General features: G+C 36.5%; 1 protein-coding gene across 1 annotated transcript in view; it reads left to right on the top strand.

Moving 5' to 3' along the window:
- Positions 1-10,855: 10,855 nt before the first annotated feature.
- LOC131043865 (cytoplasmic tRNA 2-thiolation protein 2) overlaps positions 10,856-23,195 on the top strand; it is a 44,330-nt gene continuing 31,990 nt past the window's right edge. The window contains exon 1 of the mRNA XM_057977092.2: positions 10,856-11,436. Coding sequence (XP_057833075.1) covers positions 11,126-11,436 — 311 coding nt within the window. The 5' untranslated portion in view covers positions 10,856-11,125. The remainder of the gene's footprint in view (positions 11,437-23,195) is intronic.

Raw genomic sequence — 23,195 nt, 5'->3', positions numbered from 1 at the left:
GAAGGGAAGTAATTGTGGATACGAGAATTTAACATTATGGATTAGCGAGCTACAACCACCTACATGCAAGTGTGTTTTCATGAATGATCTCGTGATGTCTTGTCATGCCATGTTATTGCATCAACACTTGAACTCCTTGTCAAAAGAGCATCTCATCACCACCATTATCAACCCTAAGGTAATATCATTTCATTTCAACATTTTAATAATAATTTAGCCTCTACCCTACTAGAGGCAAGCTCTCCTTTTACATAATTATTGATATTGTGGAGGTGGAAGCACTAACACAAGGCTTGACTTCGACAAGACCCTATACGACACAACAATTTTCTCTATGTGTATGAGTATAGATATAATAGCTAAAACTGTAGAATTGCACAGAGCAGACTACACTTTGAATAGTAAAAACCCCTTGGCTATGTTGATTAGCTTACCTATTTGACACTTTCAAGCTAAATTTTGGAGGGAAAGATCTACAAAACCCCTCGATTTAGAATCCAAAATGTTCAATTGACAAAGACACCTTTAGAATAGGGCGCCTAACTCATTGGTACAACACTTTTAGCTTCAAATTTGCATGTTAAGGGGCATTCACAAGTTAATCAATCCTCTTATAAGGACATGAATGCATAATCAAATAAACTAGAGGTGGGATGAGTTAGAATCAATTTTGATGGAGCATTAAAAGGCAACCTTGGGCCTTCAGGGGTGGTATGTCAAGCTTGAGATTGGTTGGGGAATATTTTGGCTATTGGATCTCAGAGGCTTGAGATTGGAACCAACAATGAAGTAGAGGTTAAAGCAACATTTCTTATCATAAACTTAGCAAGAAAATTATTGATTTCCAATCTACATCTAGAAGGGGATTCACAAATTATTGTTAATGCAATTATAAATGGCAAATCCAAAATTTGGAAAATTATTAAATATGTAAAACTAATAAAAGCCAAATTAAATATTTTTAGGGAGTTCAAAAGCTCCTATATGTATAAGAGTGGAAAAAAGGGGGCAAACACATTATCAAAGTGGGTATTCACACTAAATTCAGACTGCAAGCTTTTAATGATGGAGGAATTTCAAGGAGCACGTATTGATGGAGATTCGGTATTGCATGCAAGTGAGGAGTAGATTTTCCTGAGCGAAGAGATTTCGTGGGAGATTCAAGACTACCAAAATGTGTGATGTAATTTATTTGTATTTATATTTCATGAATTCCTCCCCAAACATCTTCACCACCTACAAAAACATTGGATCCTTAACAGAGAAGAAATTCTTAAGTCCCTCTTATGTGATCTTCCCCAAAAAGGCAATTTTCCTCTTTCTCATCCTCAAACTAAAGTGTGCCTCCATGATATCATTTCACTTCATTTAGACATGGTAATAAATTTCAAAAGAAGAAAAAGAATGTCTTCTCTGTTAAGGATCCAATGTTTTTTGTAGGTGGTGAAGATGATGTTTGGGGAAGAATTCATGAAATCTAAATACAAATACATAATAAATGTTGATATTGTGTCCATGGTCCTTATGTGGTGTTCGGAATTGGGACTAAGGATGTTGCTCTATTTCTCATAAACGAGTGCGTAAAAGGACAATGGTGTTGTGGTTAGAGGCTTTTATTGCCATTTCTATCTTTGGGGAGGGCTTCAAAGGCAAAGGGGGTAAATCACTCATGTGGTAGAATTTAATCTACCAATGCAGTCATTTCTGCTTTAGAGTGCAACAGAGGATAAGGAAAGTAGGAGAGTACAACCTCTGTTGGGGTGGATCCAACTCAAAGATTGCCCAGAGGAATTAGAGATTAAAATGTGAGAGGAGTTAGGGTCAGCGTGGGTGCAAAGTGCAAAATGACTAAAATTCTCATTCCTAAAAAAATTGACTAAAATTTATATGAGGTTTGTGACGGAAGTCCTTCCCATTAGAGTTGCATACACATTACAATGTTGTCCTTGTCATGATTTCTAAACAAGGAAATAGTGGACATGGTCTTGGATATATGTAACAAGGAATAAAGGTCCTTGTAGATCTTATACCTCATTATTATAAATAGGGTGTATGATTCCCTACTTCTCCTTTGTCGCCACACATTCGTTCACATGATGTAAGAATAATTACTAACCACAATCCTCTGTCTAGAGAAGAATAAATCTCGACGACAAAATATTTGATCACTCTTTCACATTTAAGAATTATGGAACTCAATAAGGAGACCCTATATATTTCTTATTTTGTGTTGATCGTCTCATATATGGTCATACTTTTGTTGATTGTAGTCTTCAAAAGAAAATTCAGTAAATGGTACCATTCTTATAACATGATATTCAACTTCTTCATCTAATTTATCATGTAATTAAATGGCAATTGTGCATATTAAATTGCTCCTCACTATTTTACATTATTAGCTTACCTATTGGGGGCTCATTCTTGTTCACGGTGGTACAATTTCACGTGCAATAGTACTTTGGTAGCAACATAATATAGCCTAACTACTCTTGTCTCTACACTGGGGGAAAGTGTATTTTATGAAAACATATCATTCATTAGGTTCCACTTTCCATTCGTTGAGTTGTATCTTTTATAAATATATACTTTGCGTAGAATTGTTTGTCCTTAACGAGAATTTTCTCCTTGCTTGAAAGTTCGCATCCTTGATTAGGACCTCTTCCTTGCTTGAAAGTGCTTGTATTTTAAACATTATCTCTCCTTAGTGTTGAAAGTATGCATCCTCCATCAAGAATACCTTCTCCTAGCAATTAGGAAGGCGTGTATTCTTGATATCCCCCTTTTAGTATCGAAGATGTCATATTTGTTTGAAGATATCCTCTCTTTATGAAGCTAGATATATTTGGACAAAGATCTATTCCTCCTTTTTTGTTAGTCATTTATCCTTTACAAGGATCTCCTTCTTGGTTTGGATGCATGCTTTTTTGCAGAGGATATCTCCTTGGTGTTGAAGGTGATTTATGCTTGTTGTTGATCTTCCTTGAGATATCAACATCACAATATGTTGACATCTCAAGGGGGTACATGAGGCCCACTTGTTGTTTGTTGTACTCATTAATGTGTCATTGAATTGGTAGTTTTGTGTTGCATAAAGCTCCTTGAGGCGTGATTATCAATATATCTCTAATATCTTGCATTTAATTTTGATCTAGTGTAGTATGACTTACTAGTGTGATCATTTAAGGCATTGTCGATCTGTGAATCACCTAGCATAACACAAATTGCTAGTCAGTAGAATCCGTATGATCCATCTCAATCTTTTAGCATGACAAAACTTGCTAGCTTGATCCTTTAGTAAACATGTTTATGCTCCCCAAAGCATTGGTCAAATAGTGTAGCAAGGCTTGCTAGTTTGATTGGTGTTAACATATTTTAATTTCTCCTTAAGAGCTAGTCATCCAACATAACACAACTTTTTAGCATGATCATAGTTATTGGTTACCTGACATAATAAGGATCATTATTATAATCATTTATTGCACTACATAGATCACACAATATAACACAACTTGTTGTCTAGTAGTATCCGTGCCTCTTCCATGAATCGCCTAGAATAACACAACTTGCTAGTCAATAGAATCCACGACACAAACATGAATCACCCAACATAACACACCTTGTTGGCCAATGTAATTCATCTCTCCTCCATGGACCCTTGGTGTATTGCTAGCTATAATTCCATGGACCCTTGTCTCATCAATTGGTGTATGATTAAGTGCTCTTTCTATAAGTCTGCTTACACTCTTACAGTATTATTTCAAGAATGATATTAACAGTTAGGACATTTTGATATCAAGGTCTCTTCAACTGGTTGACTTGGATCCTTTTTTAATACTAAACCCTTTCATGTCCTTTTGTTTGCCTCATTTTTACTGACTTTTATTTTGTGAGTCCTACTTTGGATGTTGTTGTGTGAGTTGAGATCCTAATCTTGGGGGCTTTCTTCCCTTGACTTGGTCACATCTCATCTCTTACGATTCTTGCTCCTAATTGATCTCTCTACTTTACCACGAGTATGAGCATAAGTTCATATTCAAACTAAAGTGGGGGCTAAATTTAGTGTGATAAATGGTATCCCCTTACAATTTCACACTTTATTTTAGGCCCTTACTTTAGTGTGCTCTCTCCTAGCTCATTTTAAGCCTATTCTGGCCTTATCTTACCTAAATTATTGTTGCATGCTAATATTGTGATCAAATCCTATGTCTTGGGATCTAATGCTCTACTACCACCTTTCTTTGGTCCCTTTTTGAGTGGACCATGGTGCCTAGCACCTTAGTTAGAATGGAATAGGGAACCCATCATCCTAGTCCCCCCAAAAGGAGCCCAAATTCAAACATGTGTGAGTGTCAATTCCCATCATCGTGATCTGATCCCAATATTTTCATGTGACCATTAAAAGAACCTAAATTATAAAATATCTCGAGAACCCTATATAAAGGAATCATTTCTCATCCATAAGGCATCTAAGAGACCTAATATATTACACATTCCTAATCTATGAGCAAGCAAACGATTATGGATATGAGCATTAAACATTATGGAGCACCAAGCTACAACAACCTACATGCAAGTATATTTTCATGACTGATCTTGTTATGTCTTTTCATGTCATCCTATTGCATCAACACTTGAAGGACTTGTCAAAAGTGCATTGCATCACCAACATTATGAATCCCAAGGTAATATCTTTTCATTTCAACATTCCAATTATTATTTATCCTCGGTCCTACCAAACATAAGCTCTCTTTTTACATCGTCATTGTTGTTGTGGAGGTGGAGAGACCAACACAAATCTTGACTTAGGTAAGCCCCTATATAGAACAACATTTTCCCCTCTCACTGTGCATGAAAACATATCCAACAACCAAAAGTTGTAGAATTGCACAAAGTACACTTAGATGCATAGTCCTAGACTTGGAATAGGCGAGAACCCCTAGACTATGCCGATTATCTCACTTGTTCGATAATTTTAGGATATATTTTAGAGGGAGAGATCCACAGACCCTCCTAGTGCAAAATCCAAATATTTCAATTGATGAAGAAACCTTCAAACTAGGGTGCCTAGCTCATTGGTCCAACACTTTTAGCTTCAAATAGTTGTCACATGTTCTTCTTTGTCTTTTGATTCTAGATCTATACTTCTATGTTGGCTTCTAGTTTTGTATCTTTTTCGTTTATACTAAATATTGTCAATTTTCTATCGTGTTATTTACATCTTGCATGTTAAAAGCCACGATCATATCCAATCATATCAAATCAAAAGGGGATCAATTAATCAAAGTGTTCAACTCTCCTTGAGGATCGAAGTTGGAACTAACTGGTTCTTCCCCCAATTAAATGATCCAAATTGGAATCAATGAATAAGTTCCTAGTTTGCATTTATAGGCTAAGGATCCATTTCCATACATTTCTTCTTGAAAGAAATTTTATAGGAAACCAATCTAGTCTTGATGCCTTGTTTGAACCTATTTATAAAGTATCTTGCTTCACCTATTCCATTATATCTGGTCTCCTTAACTACTCATTTGATATTTTCCTAATCACTTTTAGAATGTTTTGAAGGATTTTATCTCACACCTTTCACTCTACTTCATTATATCCACTTAGTAAGTCTTTGGAATGTCTTTTCGCCTCTTCATTAATTTACATTTTTTATTGCAATAATTATCCATCCTTTCTCTCAACTTAATTTTTTTTATTTTGAATTATTTTCACCTTTGTATAATCGTGGAATATATATTTTTTTTTGTTGTCCCTTTTCAGCCAACATTCTTGTGATTTATGTCTCTGGAAGACTTCTCTTGCTAGTAATTCCATATACTCCCCACTCGAGTTTTTTTCTTTCACAAAGTCAACTTCTCTCATCCCCTCTTTGATGATATTTTCATAAAGCATAGAGAGTTCATTTTCGAACCCATATTCCTTTCAAATACGTTTCTAAAATGTTTTTCATTCAAAGTTTGAGCCTTTATGTATTGAAGTTTCCTCTATAATTGGAAAACATTTGATCCTCCTCCCCTACGGGAATATCTCCACCATTTTATCATTTTTAATGATGTCTTTATCTCACAACCATATATTTTTTAATTTGAAGGGATATCCATCAAGGATCACATTTGACATTATGCTTAACTTTAGTGGGTAATAATAAGAACCTATTAAAAGTAGTATTGAGGATTCTAAAACCACTAGAAGTTCCTCCCAATTTCTAGCTATCAGTATCCTATCTAGTTTTTATGCAATGCCATTAAGGCCCCTTATTCTATTTGTCCAAGTGAAGTTTCCATTCTCAGGACGTATGTCTTTTAAGCGGTTTTCAGAAACAAAAATAAGAGTCAATTAGTACTCAAGTTGAGTGACTAATGGCTCTTCTTTTTTTGGGTCCATCTAATGTGGCATTGAAATCTCCTCCTCAAGAGAATATTTTTATTTTCTAGGTTCTGAATCACTTGTGAAAGTTGTCCCCATATTTATTTTCTATTGCCCATCCTAGTGGGGCCATAAATGTTGATGAGAAAGAATAATTCCCTTATTGATAAAATCTTAACATTGACTACTTTCCAATTCTTATTATGTTCCATATTTGGGTTCTAGATAATTCATAGTCCCCTTGATGCACCGATTGCTTCAATAAATAAAGCTTTTAATTATCACCTTGTTTGCAACAATTTATCTACTCCCACCTTATCAAGTTTAGTTTCATGTAATAAAATTATATCTGGTCTTAGTTGAACAAGTTGTTTCTTGATAAAGCATCTTTTATTAGGGTCATTAAAGCCCATAACCTTCCATGTTAGGGTTTTCATGGTGACTCGTGAAGGGATAAACCCTTCCCTAATTCAATTTCATCTATCCTTTTGCATTCCCTGCTATCTCTAACTTCACCTTATTATATTTCATGCTCTTCTTTTTTATTTCTCCTAGTCTCTCCTTGCCTAATTTTGACAAACTTTGGCTTCATGTTTTGATCTTTGTATTATCCATTTTATCATATTTGAAGAAAACCTATTTTTATTTTGAGAATTCCATACCATCCCCTTAATTGTCCTCTATTAGAGGGGTATTCTATTTATCATCCTACCTTGACCCTACATTTGGACTGGATTGACATCTATATTAGGGGCTAGTAATTTCATAGTTATATCCCTCTGGTGATTTCCTTTTTGCCCAAGTGTTTAGACATCTTCCTGCACCACCTTATTTGTGTGTGTTCTATCCTCCAACCCTCACCCTTCATTTTCTTTGTGATCAACTTATTTGTTGCTATTCAAGAATGGGATAAAAACTTGTTTGAAGTGACTCAATTATCATGGGTTTCTTGTCACTCCTTCAAAGACCCCCCCTCTATTAATAATACACATTTTAATTATCAAGAGGTTTTCGATTCCATTTTATAGATGAATCTCCTTCCTTATTTCTTCCCGACAATACATGATTTTCTTGTAGAGCTATTTTGTTAGGATCCATTGAAGCTCCCACCTTACATTTTGTATTTGGATTTCCCTTTTTTTTTGTATTTTTTTTTTGTTATTTACCATCAACTCCCTTATTTCTATTTTTGGTGCCAAAATCCCTATGTTCCAATCTCTATTTTTTCTAGTAGTGGGAGAAAATGTTTCAAAGAAAAGAAAGTCTCCGAGATTGACTCATCTGTTGTTGTTAAAGTATGGGATAAAAACTTGTTTGAAGTGACTTGATTAACATGGTTTCCTATCACTCCTTCAAATACTCTCTCCCTCTATTAATAATATACATTTAATGATTAGGAGGGTTTTCAATCTCCTTTTTTATAGACGAAACTCCTTTCTTATTTCCTCCTAACAATACATGATTTTATTGTAGATCTATTTCATTAGGATCCATTGAAGCTCCCACCTTACATTTTGTATTTGAATGTCCCTAGTTTTTGCTTTTTGTTGTTGTAAATTTCTATCTCCTCATCTATTTCTATTTTTGGTGCCAAAATCCCTCTATTCCAATCTCTATTTTTTCTAGTAGTGGGAGAAAGGGCTTCAAAGAAATGCATAACTGAACATAAATGTTGAAATATATGCCCATAATTTTCCCATCTACTTGAACATATATGTCTAAATGGTTTTCAATACATGTTAGAGTTTCCTTATCCCGATATTCGGTTAGTAAGTCATAGTCTTGACCAAACCAACTTTTTTTGCCATTTCCTCCTTTAAGGGGTCAAAATTTGGTGTTCAGTCCCTAATGTAGAATCCTAATCCATTCATCATGAACAAGCCATTATTAAGGATCAAACGCTTCATTCTCTCAAAAGGGCATTCCACTAACAAAAATACATTTGTTATGGTTTTCCTTTCTATGCCTTTCCCCTAGTTATTATCACACCATAGCCTTACTTTGTTATAGGCTACCCATGTGCCTGACCATTTCATGAAAAAAGGCACAGTCTTTCAAAATTTTAATAGAAGAAATCCAACTCTCCTATCATCTAGAAGGATGTACATTGATCTATTTTTGTTCTAATAGGAATCTAGCACGTGTGGCATGTGATTCCTTCATAATTCATCTAGAGGTAGTAGTGGGCACCTTTTCTCTTTTCCTCCAATTAGTATTACTCGTTCTCTCCAGGTGGCCATCACTTTGAAAACCCCCTCACCTTTGTTCCGCTTCTTGGAGATATTCGTTCTACTTTTTGTGAGAATCTCCTCATCCCCATTTTTAAAAACTAGGGTCCTCTAAATCTTGACGCTTGAAAATTTTGTTGCATCCTTGCTTCTCGAGCATTTTTTTCCCTATGTTGTCATGGTTGAAACCCTAGCAGACCTTGTCTTCACTCCATTCATTTAATTCTATTGTAACAAATTATGGTAATATTCATTTTTTTATTTACACTTATATATTTATATGGATCTAATTATATGTATATATATATTTATGTTTATATTCATTTGTTTATATATATCTATATATTTATATACTTATGTTTTAATATATTTCTATGTTTATATACTTGTAGTTTTTATATATTATATTTTTATACTTTTATTTATATTAATATTTACTTGTAGGTTTATAGATTAATGTTTATATATATATTTATTCGTTTATATGTTCATACTTTTGTTTCTTATATCCATTTTTTCCTTAATTTTTAAAATTATATTTTTTCTATTTCCTCTGATCCCATCTTCTCTCTCTCTAAGGCTATTTATGCACTCAAAATTCACATTTTCCTATTCTCAACAATGAATCATTCGAAATGTCAAACAAAAGAAAAACACAATTTGAACAAGAAGCTTCCATCCATTTACTCCATGGATTGTGGAAACTCGTACCAACTATTCATTGAAAGTAGTCAAGCCTTGTGACCAATGTAACAAGATTTAATTATATATTGAATGTTGATGTAATAAGACTATATTAAGATCAAGACTTTCATTGATGTTTTAAATATGAATACAAGATACTTACTGTAGACACCTAAAAATGTCTCATTGATCATGTACTAATTATTCCTCTAATTGATTAAATAATTCTTTAATTCTTTAATTAAGTTAATTAATCATATTCTTCTAATTTCATATTTCCTCATAATCTTACTAATTATTCTATTTTCTTATTCTATCATCATTTAATCATTTTAACCATTTTCTAATGTTAATTAAATATTTATTATTTAATTAATTGTGATTAGTCCCCCAATTTAAATAATCTTTATTATTTAAATAAATTACTAATTATTCAATTTCTATCTCTAATCATCTAATCATCAACCCTTTTCAAAATATTAATTAAATCTTTATAATTTAATTAATTATGATTTTAATCCTTTAATTTAATAATCTTTATTATTTAATTAAAGTCCATTTCTAGCATAATTAAATAGTTTCTTTAAATTATTTAATTAGCTAATTAATTCTTCTATTTTCAAATCTGTAATTTCTAATTTCATTTAATTATTTCTTCTAAATTTCTTCTAATTTCAATTACCTGTGCATGATTTCAAAAACCAAATTGAAAATCAAAGTCAAGTTCTAAATATATTCAAATACTAAATTGAATTAAAATAAATTCATTTATTCGAATAAATTTCATGCAAAGATTAAAATTGAAAATCTAAGTCTAAATGCATGCACATGCTAAATTAATTAATAAATCAATTAATTAATTAAATCATTTATCTCTTCAATTTCTATTTTCATCTTTCAGTTAACTTTTTCTAAATTAAGTTTTCTTTGTCATCCTCTTTATTTCCTCCAATCATTCTTTTTCTTCCTTCAGTCAGCGTTTTTTCAATCAGTTGACTCAATTAATCTATTCAATCTATTGAGTGTCACTTACAGGTTACCAACGCAATATCTGAGAGCCATGATACCACGGAGAGGAGAAGAGCAATGGAAGCAATATGCGATCTTGGGATAGGGAGTTTTGATTTGGTTTGATTATTGTAATTCCTATTTGGTTGCTTGTGTTATTTCATTGTCTTATTTGTTAGATTCTTTGGTTAGAAGGAATTCGTGATTTCCCTTTTATTTCTAATTGACTACTTGGTTTTAAGATGAATTTTACACAATACACTTACGTTATATATCAACATAACCTAAAGTGACACATTTAAATACAAGTCTTGAATATATTACTTGAGATCTTTAATATAAAAACTCACATATATTAATTACATTTGAAAAAAATATTAAAGAATAATTTAAAAAAAATTGTACTAATGATTTTGTACATCAGTATAAACAATCTAATAAAAAACAGAACACTAAAAATAAAACTGGTTTTGATAAATTTAATATACTTAAAAAAAAGCACAAAATAAAAACAAAAAATAAAAGAAATTCTTAGACTATACAATTATAACGTTGAACAAAATAGCATGAAATGAAGGGTGAAGTGCAGGCTATGCTTGTCTGCATATGTCCTTATATTCGTTCACACAATTTCGAATAGTTAATTTCAAACCTAGAGAATGACAGGTATGTTTGTTTGATCGAAGCACAAAAGAATTAGAATATAGTTAAGCAAAGACGAGCATTTTTGGCTTTTAAGAATTGCACGATACAGCAATCCGAATTTCTGGGTCTCTGCTTCAAATCGATTATATGAATCGAACTCATTAATTTGTTGACCATTGGGTTTGGAAATGGATTGCGGGGTGCAGTGCAATGGCGCATTCTGCAGTGGCGGGACACCTGAAGCCTCTTCGTCTTGCTCTTCTTCTTCCTTAGTTTGTGGTAATGGAAGGAAGGGGAAAACGGGGAACGAAATCCATAGCTTTTGCTCAAAGTGCAAGGAGAAAGAAGCCCAAGTGAAGGCCAACCAGACGGAAGGACTGTGCGGGGATTGCCTTCACGCCACTCTCCTGGCTAAATTCAAGGGAGCAGTGAATTCTAATGGCATGATCCTGCCAACAGACAAACTACTCCTCGCATTTTCTGGAGGCCCAGCTTCTAGGTATGCTTTTACTTTCGCTACAAAACTTAGTGGCCTATATAGTTTTCTTACTACTTTCGAGTAATAACTGAGAAGGTTTCAACACCCATGCCATTCTTATAAAAAAGTTATCAGCTTTCCTTAGTCATTTTTGATTATTAGGGGAGAGTGTTGCATCATGGTAGAGCACCTTTTAGCTTAGATGTTCCATCAACACTGGATCATGCTCTGCATAACTTGAACCTGGGTTGTTATTATAACAATTTTTGGTCTTACCACTTAATTATTGTGTCTAACCCTGTTTTCCAGATATTTGTAAATTTCTCTTGTTTTTTTGCTCTTTGTAAATTTAAAAACTCACCATTCTCTTTGACGCACCACGAATGTATTAGCAAGCGTAGTTCGCGATGCCTGGAAGCTACATCTGAGAGGTTTCTACTATGCCAAATTTAGCTGGTACTTGTGTACAGATTTGGTTGAAGGATATTCTTCATTAACATGACTGATTTAATACAGAAAAAAACATCTGATAGGGTTTGAAGCCGGATCATCGTCAGGGCAATCACAGGTAGACTATGGCCAGCTGTGCTGTTTGTGGGCTAATATTGTAGTGAATTTGGGATTGTTTGGTCTTTAAATTTTTGTAAGGAATCTTGCGGAGACATCTGTGTAGGATAATAAACAAATCGATGTTTCAGATCTCCTTTGAGATCCATCACCATGAGGAAAATGACAACGAAGTTACAGCTACACAATTCCTTGTAAAGATAACTCTATTTTAAACTGTCAGTACGAAGAAGGGGTTTTGGGTTTTATTCATGACAGATAAAAGCTCTTTCTGCTTTTATGATAGGTTTGTTTTGAATATATTAGGATTGTTTTTAAATTTTAATTTTGAGATTATATCATGGGGTCGTAGCTCAAATACTATAAGAGTTACAAACAAAGGTAGATAATAAACGACGGGCCTGTGTAAACCCTCAAAAGGGTGACAAGCCCCAAAGGGAAGAACCATTAGACCAGCAGACAGCTATCAACTAGAAAAACTATGGTGCTGAGCACCACAAAAAAATCATTCAACAATATCACCTAAGCTATAACTTATATAGCCTAATACCAGTACGAACCACAAAAATCTGCAAAGCACCATAAAACTACATTGACATAACTGCACACTGCGAGGCATCAAAAGTTAAAACACCACATTCATGCCACCTGAGATACAGTTTCATTGATCTCCTGCCCTATTTGCTAAACCCTCCCCCGACACGGGCACCGCCTCTGCAATGACTTGAGAAGAAGAAATAGATTCCAGACCAGACAGATGAATTCCATCAATAACCCACGCCTTCTTGCTGATTGAGACAAAGCATCGTTAATGTATGCAGGGAGAAAATACCCACTCGTGGGTTCCAGCAGCCTATGATGATGGTAAACGACCATATGTTTAATAATCTGCGTAAGATCCTGGAATAAGTCCATCAGAATCCCTACATCGTTGCTTGGGGTATTAAAATTCTCCATTGTAACCACATCTTTAGCTATCGCAGGGATAAAAGAAATAGATGGAGGCACTACTGAAGCTGACTCCATTACCTTTTCTTCTGTTGCATTAAAGGATAAAGATCTACTATACTGCATCTCACAGCTGCCTTTCTTACCACCTCCTCAAGCTATGCATGGAAATCAGCCAAAATAGTTTTCTGTGACTGAAAGTGGCCCATGTCTGTCACCTCTTCAGGACCCATAAATCTAAAATCTGAGACCTGGCCTTTCCTAAGTGGCTCTGTAGGGGACTGAACACATGCTTCCACCATTTAAAGGAAACCCAAGCCAGATCAAAGAAAGTCAAGCCAATGCTCTGCTGCTAAAAACATGCTCCACCACATCATATCAACAAATAAAACCTTCAAGGAAGCCTCATCCTCCAGCTCTTGAAAGAGTACTCATTCATTTTTGCATATTGCAAGAGCTCACCTCTCACACAATATTAAGCATTTGGTACACAGCCACAGCAAACACTCATAAATGTACAATGTGCCTGCTGTTGATTTTATAGATCAGACTGAAAGCAGCAAACAGAAAATAAAACAAGAACACATAGAACACAGCTGTACCCTGGGAAAACTTCCCTCTTGGAGGTGAAAAACCCAGCAATCAAAATCTCAGTTGTATTAGATTAAAACAGTATGCATCTTACAAGTTTTGCTTGAACACTTGAAGCAATATATCAGCACAGTATAATTCCAAAACTAGGGCATGAACAGCAGTAATCAAATCTGCACTTAGGGCAACTTATCTGCATGATCCTTGCTGCAGGTGATTCACCAATCAGATGTAGGCCATTTGCTTGATAAGGAGATACTTCGTGTGGTCTTAGAATGATTCGCTGGCCTTAGATCAGTTCACTTGCTGAAGGTATATATTTGCTGCTACCATGATTGAGATTCGCTGCTCAGAACTGGTTCGCTGTCCTTGGGAATGAATTCACTGCTCTTAGAAATGAGTTCGCTGCTCTTGGGATATACTCGCTGATCAGAAGAAGTATTTCGCTGCTCTGCTGAAGGTGATTGATCGCTGAATGAAGGTTTGTATGAATGTGTGAGTGAACCTTGTATTTAGATGTGCCTAGACCTTATTGGATACCTCAGGTCGGCCTTGCAAAGATGACAATTAATAATAATATAGTGCTCTAAACTTGGCGCCCAATATAGGGTCAGCCCTATTACATAATTACAAGTTACATAAATCGCCCAAATAGGGCCGACCCAAACAAGGGTAAATATGACAAAGTGAATTATCAACATGGCTAAGGCCGACAGGCCAATTAGCCATTAAGTGTGCTAGGTCGGCCCTAGAAGGATCCGACCTAGCTACACATCAACACTCCCTCTTAGCTAGGGAGGAGTCCTCCTCAATATCCAAGTCACACAGTGACAACCGCCATGGCTACTCCCATGAATGGAAATACAAATGAACACAACCACCATGGCTACTCCCAGAGGGTGGGTCCATCATGGCTACTCCCATGAATGTAAATGAACACAAGTGCCCATCACGGACTCCTCGACGTGATGTCGTCATCATGACGTTCACCATAGCTACTCCCAGAGGGTGAGGGTGAACAAACACAAGTGCTAAATCATGGAATTTCTTCCATGACATCTACCATGCCTACTCGCAGAGGGTGGTTCCACCATGCCTACTTGTAGAGGGCGGAACAAGGGCTTTCACCTCAAACTTTTCTTGCAGAGAAGAATGCATTAACAAGGGATTGCACCTCGAACTTCTCCCTCATAGAGAAGAACTCATTAACAATGGATTGCACCTCGAACTTCTCTTTCACAGAGAATAACTCATTAACAAGGGCTTTCACCTCAAATTTCTCCATCACAGAAAAAAATGCATTAACCAAAAGATGTGGCTTCCTTTGAAGCTGAAATGTCGGGCTTCCTTTGAAGCTGAAATGTCAAGCTCCCTCTGAAACTGAAATCAATCTTTTGACCTCCTTGTCCAAGGTTACCTCTAGTTAAGTATCACTTAGTCAGCTTTATGGCAGCAAGCTGTGTCTCTAGACTTCAGCCTGTGATGCTTCCTCACAGGATGCCTCAAAATCTTCTTTCCTTGAAGAAATGCTTCCAACCATCATCTCCGTTCTATGACTGCAAGCTTCAAGTTCTTTCTCCCTTGAATGCTTCTTTGTCTGTTCTTTCTTTATCTCGAAAGACCGCCTATAGAGCATAAGCAAGAGCGCCTATTGCTTCACTAAAATCCCCTTCATATTCCTCCTGAATGTCAATCTCTTCATTGCAAATAGAATTCCAAAAACCTATATCCTGAAGAGTAACAGGCTGTGATGAAATATCCTGCATGTAAGGGGCAAGTTTCTCATGGTAAGTACATTCAAATGCAGCTTATCTGCTGCCAATGTAAATAACACACATATTTAATGACTACATATGCAATACATGAACATTAAAGGACCACTTATCTCTTTATTGATTTTCCCAGCCATGTATTCAAGTGGAGACCGTGCAAGTCTTGAGAACTCTCTGTGTTTGATGAAGTCATCGCTGTCTATGGTGTAGCAGCATCACTGTGGTCTGCACACGAGGTTATCCAGTTTGTAAACAAAGATAACTAGCCGAGGTGATATTAATATTGCATCATGCAAGATGACATTGTTCCCCTCCACCATGATTTTTGGGTACCACGTGCGTCATCAAATAAGCCTTTATGGTTGGCATGCTCGCCACCATTGTGTGTGTAGAAGGAGAGGTGAAACAAGCTACTATCAATCTGATCACAACCAATTTGAACCAAGCTCTGATACCATGTTGATTTTATAGATCAGACTGAAAGCAGCAAACAGAAAATAAAACAAGAACACATAGAACACAGCTGTACCCTGGGAAAACCTCCCTCTTGGAGGTGAAAAACCCAGCAATCAAAATCTCAGTTGTATTAGATTAATACAATATGTATCTTACAAGTTTTGCTTCACCACTTGAAGCAATATATCAGCACAGTATAATTCAAATACTAGGGCATGAACAGCAGTAACCAAATCTGCACTTAGGGCAACTTATCTGCATGATCCTTGCTGCAGGTGATTCACCAATCAGATGTAGGCCATTTGCTTGATAAGGAGATACTTCGCTTGGTCTGAGAATGATTCGCTGGCCTTAGATCAGTTCACTTGCTAAAGGTATATATTCGCTGCTACCATGATTGAGATTCGCTGCTCAGAACTGGTTTGCTGTCCTTGGGAATGTATTCACTGCTCGTAGAAATGAGTTCGCTGCTCTTGGGATATACTCACTGATCAGAAGAAGTATTTCGCTGCTCTGCTGAAGGTGATTGATCGCTGAATGAAGGTGTGTATGAACCTTGTATTTATATATGCCTAGACCTTATTGGATAGCTCAGGTCGGCCTTGCAAAGATGACAATTAATAATAATATAGTGCTCTAAACTTGGCGCCCGATATAGGGTCAGCCCTATTACATAATTACAAGTTACATAAATCGCACAAATAGGGCCAACCCAAACAAGGGTAAATATGACAAAGTGAATTATCAACATGGCTAAGGCCAACAGGCCAATTAGCCATTAGGTGTGCTAGGTCGGCCCTAGAAGGATCCAACCTAGCTACACATCAACAGCTGCTGCCACCAAATTTCAATGTGAAACAAGGAATATTATTGAGACACTTCCATTTCATGGTATTGGTATCAATACTTTCAACGAAAGTTATAATAAAGCTCTCAATCCCCTTGTTTGCCAGAAACCAGCAGCTTTGTTTTGTTCATGATAGAAAACTTTTTAATCCATATCATTACTTCTTTGACATAAGCTCTTATATGCCAATTAGGGACTTCTACTTTTAGACAAAGCTTTTATCACCACTTGGGAGTTGCCTTCAATCTCTAGCTCTCTATAACCTTTCTTATAAGCTAAGATTAACCATGTGATGACAGGTTTCCATTCAGCTTCATTGTTGGTGTTTGAACCAAGATTTCAAGATCCTCCATATAGAAAAACTCCCTTATTATCACAAAGCAAATACCCTATATCTGCAGCTCCATGATTGCCTCCTGAGGCACCATCAAAGTTCAATTTAATGCCCGACCCTGGACCTGTCCAACTTTTTTGTCTCTCTAATTTCTTACTATCTCTTATCTCATTAACAAGTTTTACATATATTAGGATTAGTATTAGATGACATTTACAGTTGTTTAATGGTTTGAGGATTGTAGACACCAAAGTTTGAAAACTTGGAATCGGCACGGACTCGGCAACCCAAAATAGGACTTGGATCGGGACTCGGCACAGACTCAGCAAAAAGAAAAAGTAGTTTTACAAAAAAACAAAAAGAAATTAATGCATTTAGAGAACATAAAAGCCTATTTTGACTAACAATTAGTCATAATTTAAACATTGCACATGTCATATGATCTTTAAACACACAATTTTTGAAATTTCATAATACATACTCAATAACTAGTGGGGTTTTGGGAGTGGAGACCCTAATGGGTTTGAGGGGCGGCAATGATAAGTTGCACAAGGTGTTAGATATGAGAAAAACCCAATGATAGAAGGGGTGCAGGTTTCCCCGCGGGCTGGAAGTGGGGGTTCGGGGTGAATGTTTTTTTTTTTTGATGATTGAAAATGGACAAGTTTGAACCAAAATATGAAGAAATGGACACCTGCAGACCTATTTTGGGCACCAAAAAAGCAGGATGAAATGGAAAAAAAACAGTGTTCCACGGGTGTTGGGGACCGGGGGACAGGGGGACGCGTTTCTGGGACGGGGGGACCAAGGGCCTAAGTTTGGGGACGGCAGGGGGACGGCGGCGGCGGGGGGGTGGTGGGGTGGTGGTGCTGATATAGTTATACATATACATATAGTACTTTAAAAACTGGTTTTGAAAAGATGTATGACAGTTTTACAGTATAAGAATTACATTTCAAATGAGACTATAGGAAATTTGAAATACTAAATCTAAATACCAATATTTCTTCAATGCTAATTGTGTTGTTATATGGAGCCTAATCAGACTCCGAGGTTAAATTTTCCCTACTTCTATCGGCGCGGTTCCCCCCTATATTTTTCAACGGGGGTTTGGGGGCAGCGCTGCTTGCGCGTTCCCTGTCGCGATACAGGGCGGGGTCGAGGGGCAGCGCCCCGCGAGGCCAAAAATACTTTTATTATTTTTTAAAGGTGTCAGGTGTTATTTTTCTATTGGCCCACGTCCAATTAGGGTTACCCCTTAACCCCCCAAAAAGTCACATATTTATAAAAAATGCTTTTTTTGTTTGCTTTTGACGTTGGTGACGGGAGACCTCTGGGTGTCTCCTCGTCCCTCGAGAGATGTCTGCATGTCTCTCGAGAGATGGGGAGACGCCCAGACGTCTCCCAAGAGACGTCTCCACGACTCCCTGGGAGACGCGGAGACATCTCGGCATCCCAACGACGCTTGGGTGGCGGTGGCGGGATGGCGGGGGACGTCGCGTCCCCGTCCCTCCATCCCAGAGACGTTTCTTACGGGGAGACGTGGCCAAAAAGGGGGGGGACACGTCCCCGTGGAACATTGAAAAAAAACCAAAAAAATGTCCTCTCTAGCCCTTTGGGCATTTCTAGGCGGGCATGACTCATGAGAGTCCTAGATCAGGACTCGCATCTTTTGCAAAAACCTCAGGCGTTTTTTTGGGCAACTCAGCAGGATGTAGCTTGCGAGTGAACTCGGCAAGCCAACGGATTTGCGAGTCCCATGAGTCCTAGCAAGTCCTAGCCGAGTTTTTAAACTTTGGTAGACAATCTATAATTGTATCCATATCTTTTTGAAACAATATCCAGGATTGTTTAGCTTCTGATGCCACAAATTTTTATATTGTCTATATCTATTTCTTAAAATGGCTTCTTGGCTGTGTGGTTTATCTGTGATCCAGTAGGTCGGTTATTTGCACAGTTTTTATACTGATGTATTATGATAGTTTTGTATACATGAATACTATTAAAATGGGTTTGAGTTTTTTATTTTCTGGGTTTCAGATCACTCTTTTTAAGGATGTGTGAATGGTATTAATATTGCTTCTTTGTGTATTTTATCATGATCCATTTCAAGCTTTTGTAATTTAGTTGCATAGGACAAAGAGCTGGCATCCTGTCAATTGTGAAATACATCAAATCTGGGATTATCAATAAAATTTACTGTAGAATAGCTAAATGTAGGAACTCTCTTTTACTTAACTTATGGTTATAAATGAGATAGGGTGCTGTATGAGTTTATATGTTGAAATTATCTGCATTCTGGAGGATTATCTACCAAATGAGCGTATTTTTCATTTTTAGTCTTTAGATGCTGGAAACTATTTGGATTGAGTTGTATTGATGATATGGATTTTGTTGACTTGATGAAATTTGTGGACAACACAGTATGGGGTCCTAGATCTTGCGTTAATTGATAAATCTATGTGCAACAGCAGTTAGCATACATTCTAAGCTAACAACTCAATGTATCAATTCTATGATAACCCTTAACAGATATACTAAAGCTCAAATATAAGTGGAAATTGGAGAACTATACATCAAACAACTTAAAGCAAGTGTTCTTAATATTTGACAATGCCAAACCCCAAACCCTAAATTGTAAACGACATATGCTCAAATCAATATTCATTTGCAAAGATAAGGAACCTTTGATTATTGCTGTCCACTAAAAAGAGGTTTGTGAGGAAAGCAGCAGTTTCCTTTTATTTAAGATTGAGTATACTTAATGTCTCCGTACAATTCTCCTTTCTTCTTTTTCCTACTCATGCATGTGCACTTGACAGAATTGTGACACAGGGAATATGGTAATTGGTTGGTTTCACCAAGTCTTGTCACCTTTCTATTAATTATAAGACAATTAACAGTTCCTTCGTCAAGAGATTCTCATACATCTATACCATAACACTTGAGTGATATGATTGAAATCTACATTGACATAGCTGGCAATGTTGAGATTCTGCCCATCCAGTTTGACACTCAGTTTCCTGAGGTTTCCTTTCATCTTTTCTACAAATGATTAAGCCCTCACTTTTTTTCACTGTGTAATGTCCCCAAATGGAAATTTCCTTAATTTACTCCCGAGACAACAATTCCAAATCAAAATGAGAATTGTAATTATATAATTTCATTAAATCTGAAAACATTTCATTTTAAAATTCCACATAAACTTCTAAGACTAGTTCTGAAAATAGAACTTATCTTGATGGTCTTCTTTAATTTGGCAATTGAACTGTGTAATGATGAATTCTGCTTTACTCCAACATTCTTCTTAATAATCCTTCTGTAAATGTTTCCAAGTCTGCTCATATTTCCTCTCTAATTCTGCTTATATATTCCCTTTAATGACTGATTAATAATAACCAGATCGATGGAATAATCCTCAGATGTGTACAATCATTCTGGAACTGAAAATGTGTATCTGGTATACTGTGTATATCTACGAATGGATGGAATCATCCTCTGATATTGATATATAATTATTCTAAACTGAAGATATACTTTGATATACAGAATATGCATATTGGATCTGAGTGTAAACTGAGCTTGATTACTTTCTCGTGATAGCAAATTGGGCTTCCTTAAATCTTTCTTCCTTAATGTAGTTCTCTCCTTTCCTTAACCGGTACTTCTGCTTAGATCCGATAATAGAAGATATGCTAAATATCTACTAATGTTTCAGATTGAATTCAACAATGTGTAGATGCAAGATGGTATAGGTAAGCAAGAGATTGATATAGTAAAGGTTTTTATAATGAAATACAAGTCTTGTTGTGTATTCCGTATACTACCGCCTTGTTGTGGTTACTCATATACATTGATCTCTTTTCATGAATGTTTCTCCCATGATAATGATCAATGGTTGCTATTCTCTAAACCGTGACTGAGAAACAATCACCAAAAAGTATTCAAATCGCAGTATCAATGATATCGATATGGTCGTCCACCTTAAGCGGTTCTTCGTATCTATATGACGAGGCTTACGAGAATATGTATATTCTTTTCAATTCCCTCAACATCGAACCCTTCATTTGTTTTATTGTCACTGGATTTTGTATTCAATTGGAGCAGCATATATACCCGTTCCTGTTCTTTCAAAGCCCGAACAAGGGCTATGTCAGAATCTTCCTAGCTATGACACTATTGATTGTTGTATTAAAATAAACTATCATCATCGCTTTCCATTTAGAGTATCATAGGCTTAGACTAATGTCATGGCTCTCAAACTTAACTTATAACCTTGTCAACATTTCCAACACTATACTTAACTTTAATTATTTTTCCTTTGTATCATTTATAAAGATAATACAAGGAGCTTTCTCAATAATAATATTTGATGGAGTCTTATTTGGGGGACATCACAATCTCCCCTCCTTGGAAATGCTTGCCCACAAGCATTCTTAAATTTGTCACGTGGGTTCTTGACTTTGGAACCTTGTACTTGCATGAGTGAAGATGTGTAAGGATAACCTGTCACTACATTATGAACCACCCATGCAAATATATACATATCCCATTGTAAGGATTAAGCAACTACATCATACAAGCATGTTAGAGCTTGGGAGGAAGAGACGGGATGGGTTTTGCTTGGAGCCATTTCTACACCAAGCCCAAGAAAGGTTGCTTATAACCCCTTTGCTCTACTTGGCGGCTCCTACTTGCTTTCCCATCAAGGCCTCATCTCCCTAAAGGCACTTGCCATCTTGTGAAGTTGGGGGGAGAATGTAACCAGGTGACTTGACTCCTCTATTGTAAGGACCTGCTTTTAGGCCACATGCCCTCTTCATTACATCTCAAGCCCACTCCGCAAGATGGGTTTTATACAATCAATCTTTATGCATTCCCCCTTGTAGGAGCGGGGGGAAGACGTAAGGGGTGACTTGACTCTTCAATTGTAAGTACCTGCTAGTTTACTTGCGAGCCCCTCACAACCCATCTCTTACTCTTCAAGCCTTCTCCCATAAGAGGATTATAGATAGTATTTCGCATGCATGTGAAAACACAAAGTATACATATGAATGAGTGAAGACACCGAGCATACACAAAGTATACACTTGTACAAACATGGAGCATACACTTGAAAACACGAAGCATACACATGGATATATGAAGACACAAAGTATACACAATTACTTAAAATATACGTATGAATAAATGCAAGGACGAAGTATACAAACAAATACACATGTTGTCAAACCTTGTTTGAAATCCTGCAATAGGTCAGGAAACCATTGAAACTAATAATATAAATCTCTGAAGAAAGATAATTAAGCATAAATTAGTTCAACCAGGGTCTGGTCCATCTCCCTATAGGAGCTCAATCATAAGAAGGTGGGAGTAAGAGGAACGATGAGGTGTCCAAGAAACCCTCTACCCTAGGCCCAAGAGCGGAATGAAAGCCAAACCCTCTTGGCCTCATGGGACCATCGGTTAACTACCATGAGGTGGGCTACCTAGTGAGGTATCCTATCACTGTTCCCCTTCATCACCTCCATCCTTATCCCCTTGTTAATAATCAATTATTATAGAATTTGGAAAGATACAATAGGGTGTCCTGAATGTCCTTCCCCAAGTCCAAGAGCGGTGGACTCCATCTTACACCCCCTTGGCCTCATGGGACCATCGGTCAACGATGTCTTGGAAGGTATTAGAGTTGGTACCTCTTTCTATGAAGGGCCACCATTGTGCAACTTTATCAGCAAATGGAGTTCATTAATTGATGCCCCTATCTTGATTGTGAATCCTACTAGTATCAAATTTCTGCCATAATTTTACAGTCTTCATGGAGAAAGTTGTGGAGTTTTTAAGGTCAGTTCGAAACTTCTGCACAGGTTCAGTGTGAACGTGCAAGGAGTTCAGGTTATTTCTATTAATTGTCCAATCAAAGGGCAGAGGTCAGTAAAAGTTTTCCATGCCAACCCAACTTCCAATGCTGCCTCTGCTAAACAATAAAACTTGAAGGAATTGATCACAAACCTGATGTGCAACTCCACCAGGTATAACTCTGTTCATCGAAAAAAGCAAGAAGGCTTGCGTAATAAGTGGGCATGAGAAGCAGAGATTGCACTGCCGAGAAGAGGTGATGTAGCCCTTGAAAGGAATACAACCTGATCAAAAACAGTTCGCATCAATGAATAGTTGCTGCCATAAAGATGAGTGCAAAGATAATGAAGCCGATGAAATAATAGTGCAGGTACAAAGTATGAATACGCAGATCCACAAAAGGTCT

The sequence above is a fragment of the Cryptomeria japonica genome, chromosome 2 (assembly GCF_030272615.1).
Source record: "Cryptomeria japonica chromosome 2, Sugi_1.0, whole genome shotgun sequence".
In the NCBI taxonomy this organism is placed as follows: domain Eukaryota; kingdom Viridiplantae; phylum Streptophyta; class Pinopsida; order Cupressales; family Cupressaceae; genus Cryptomeria; species Cryptomeria japonica.
The sequence above is the reverse complement of the archived record's forward strand: the minus strand, read 5'-3'. Positions and strand labels throughout refer to the sequence as shown.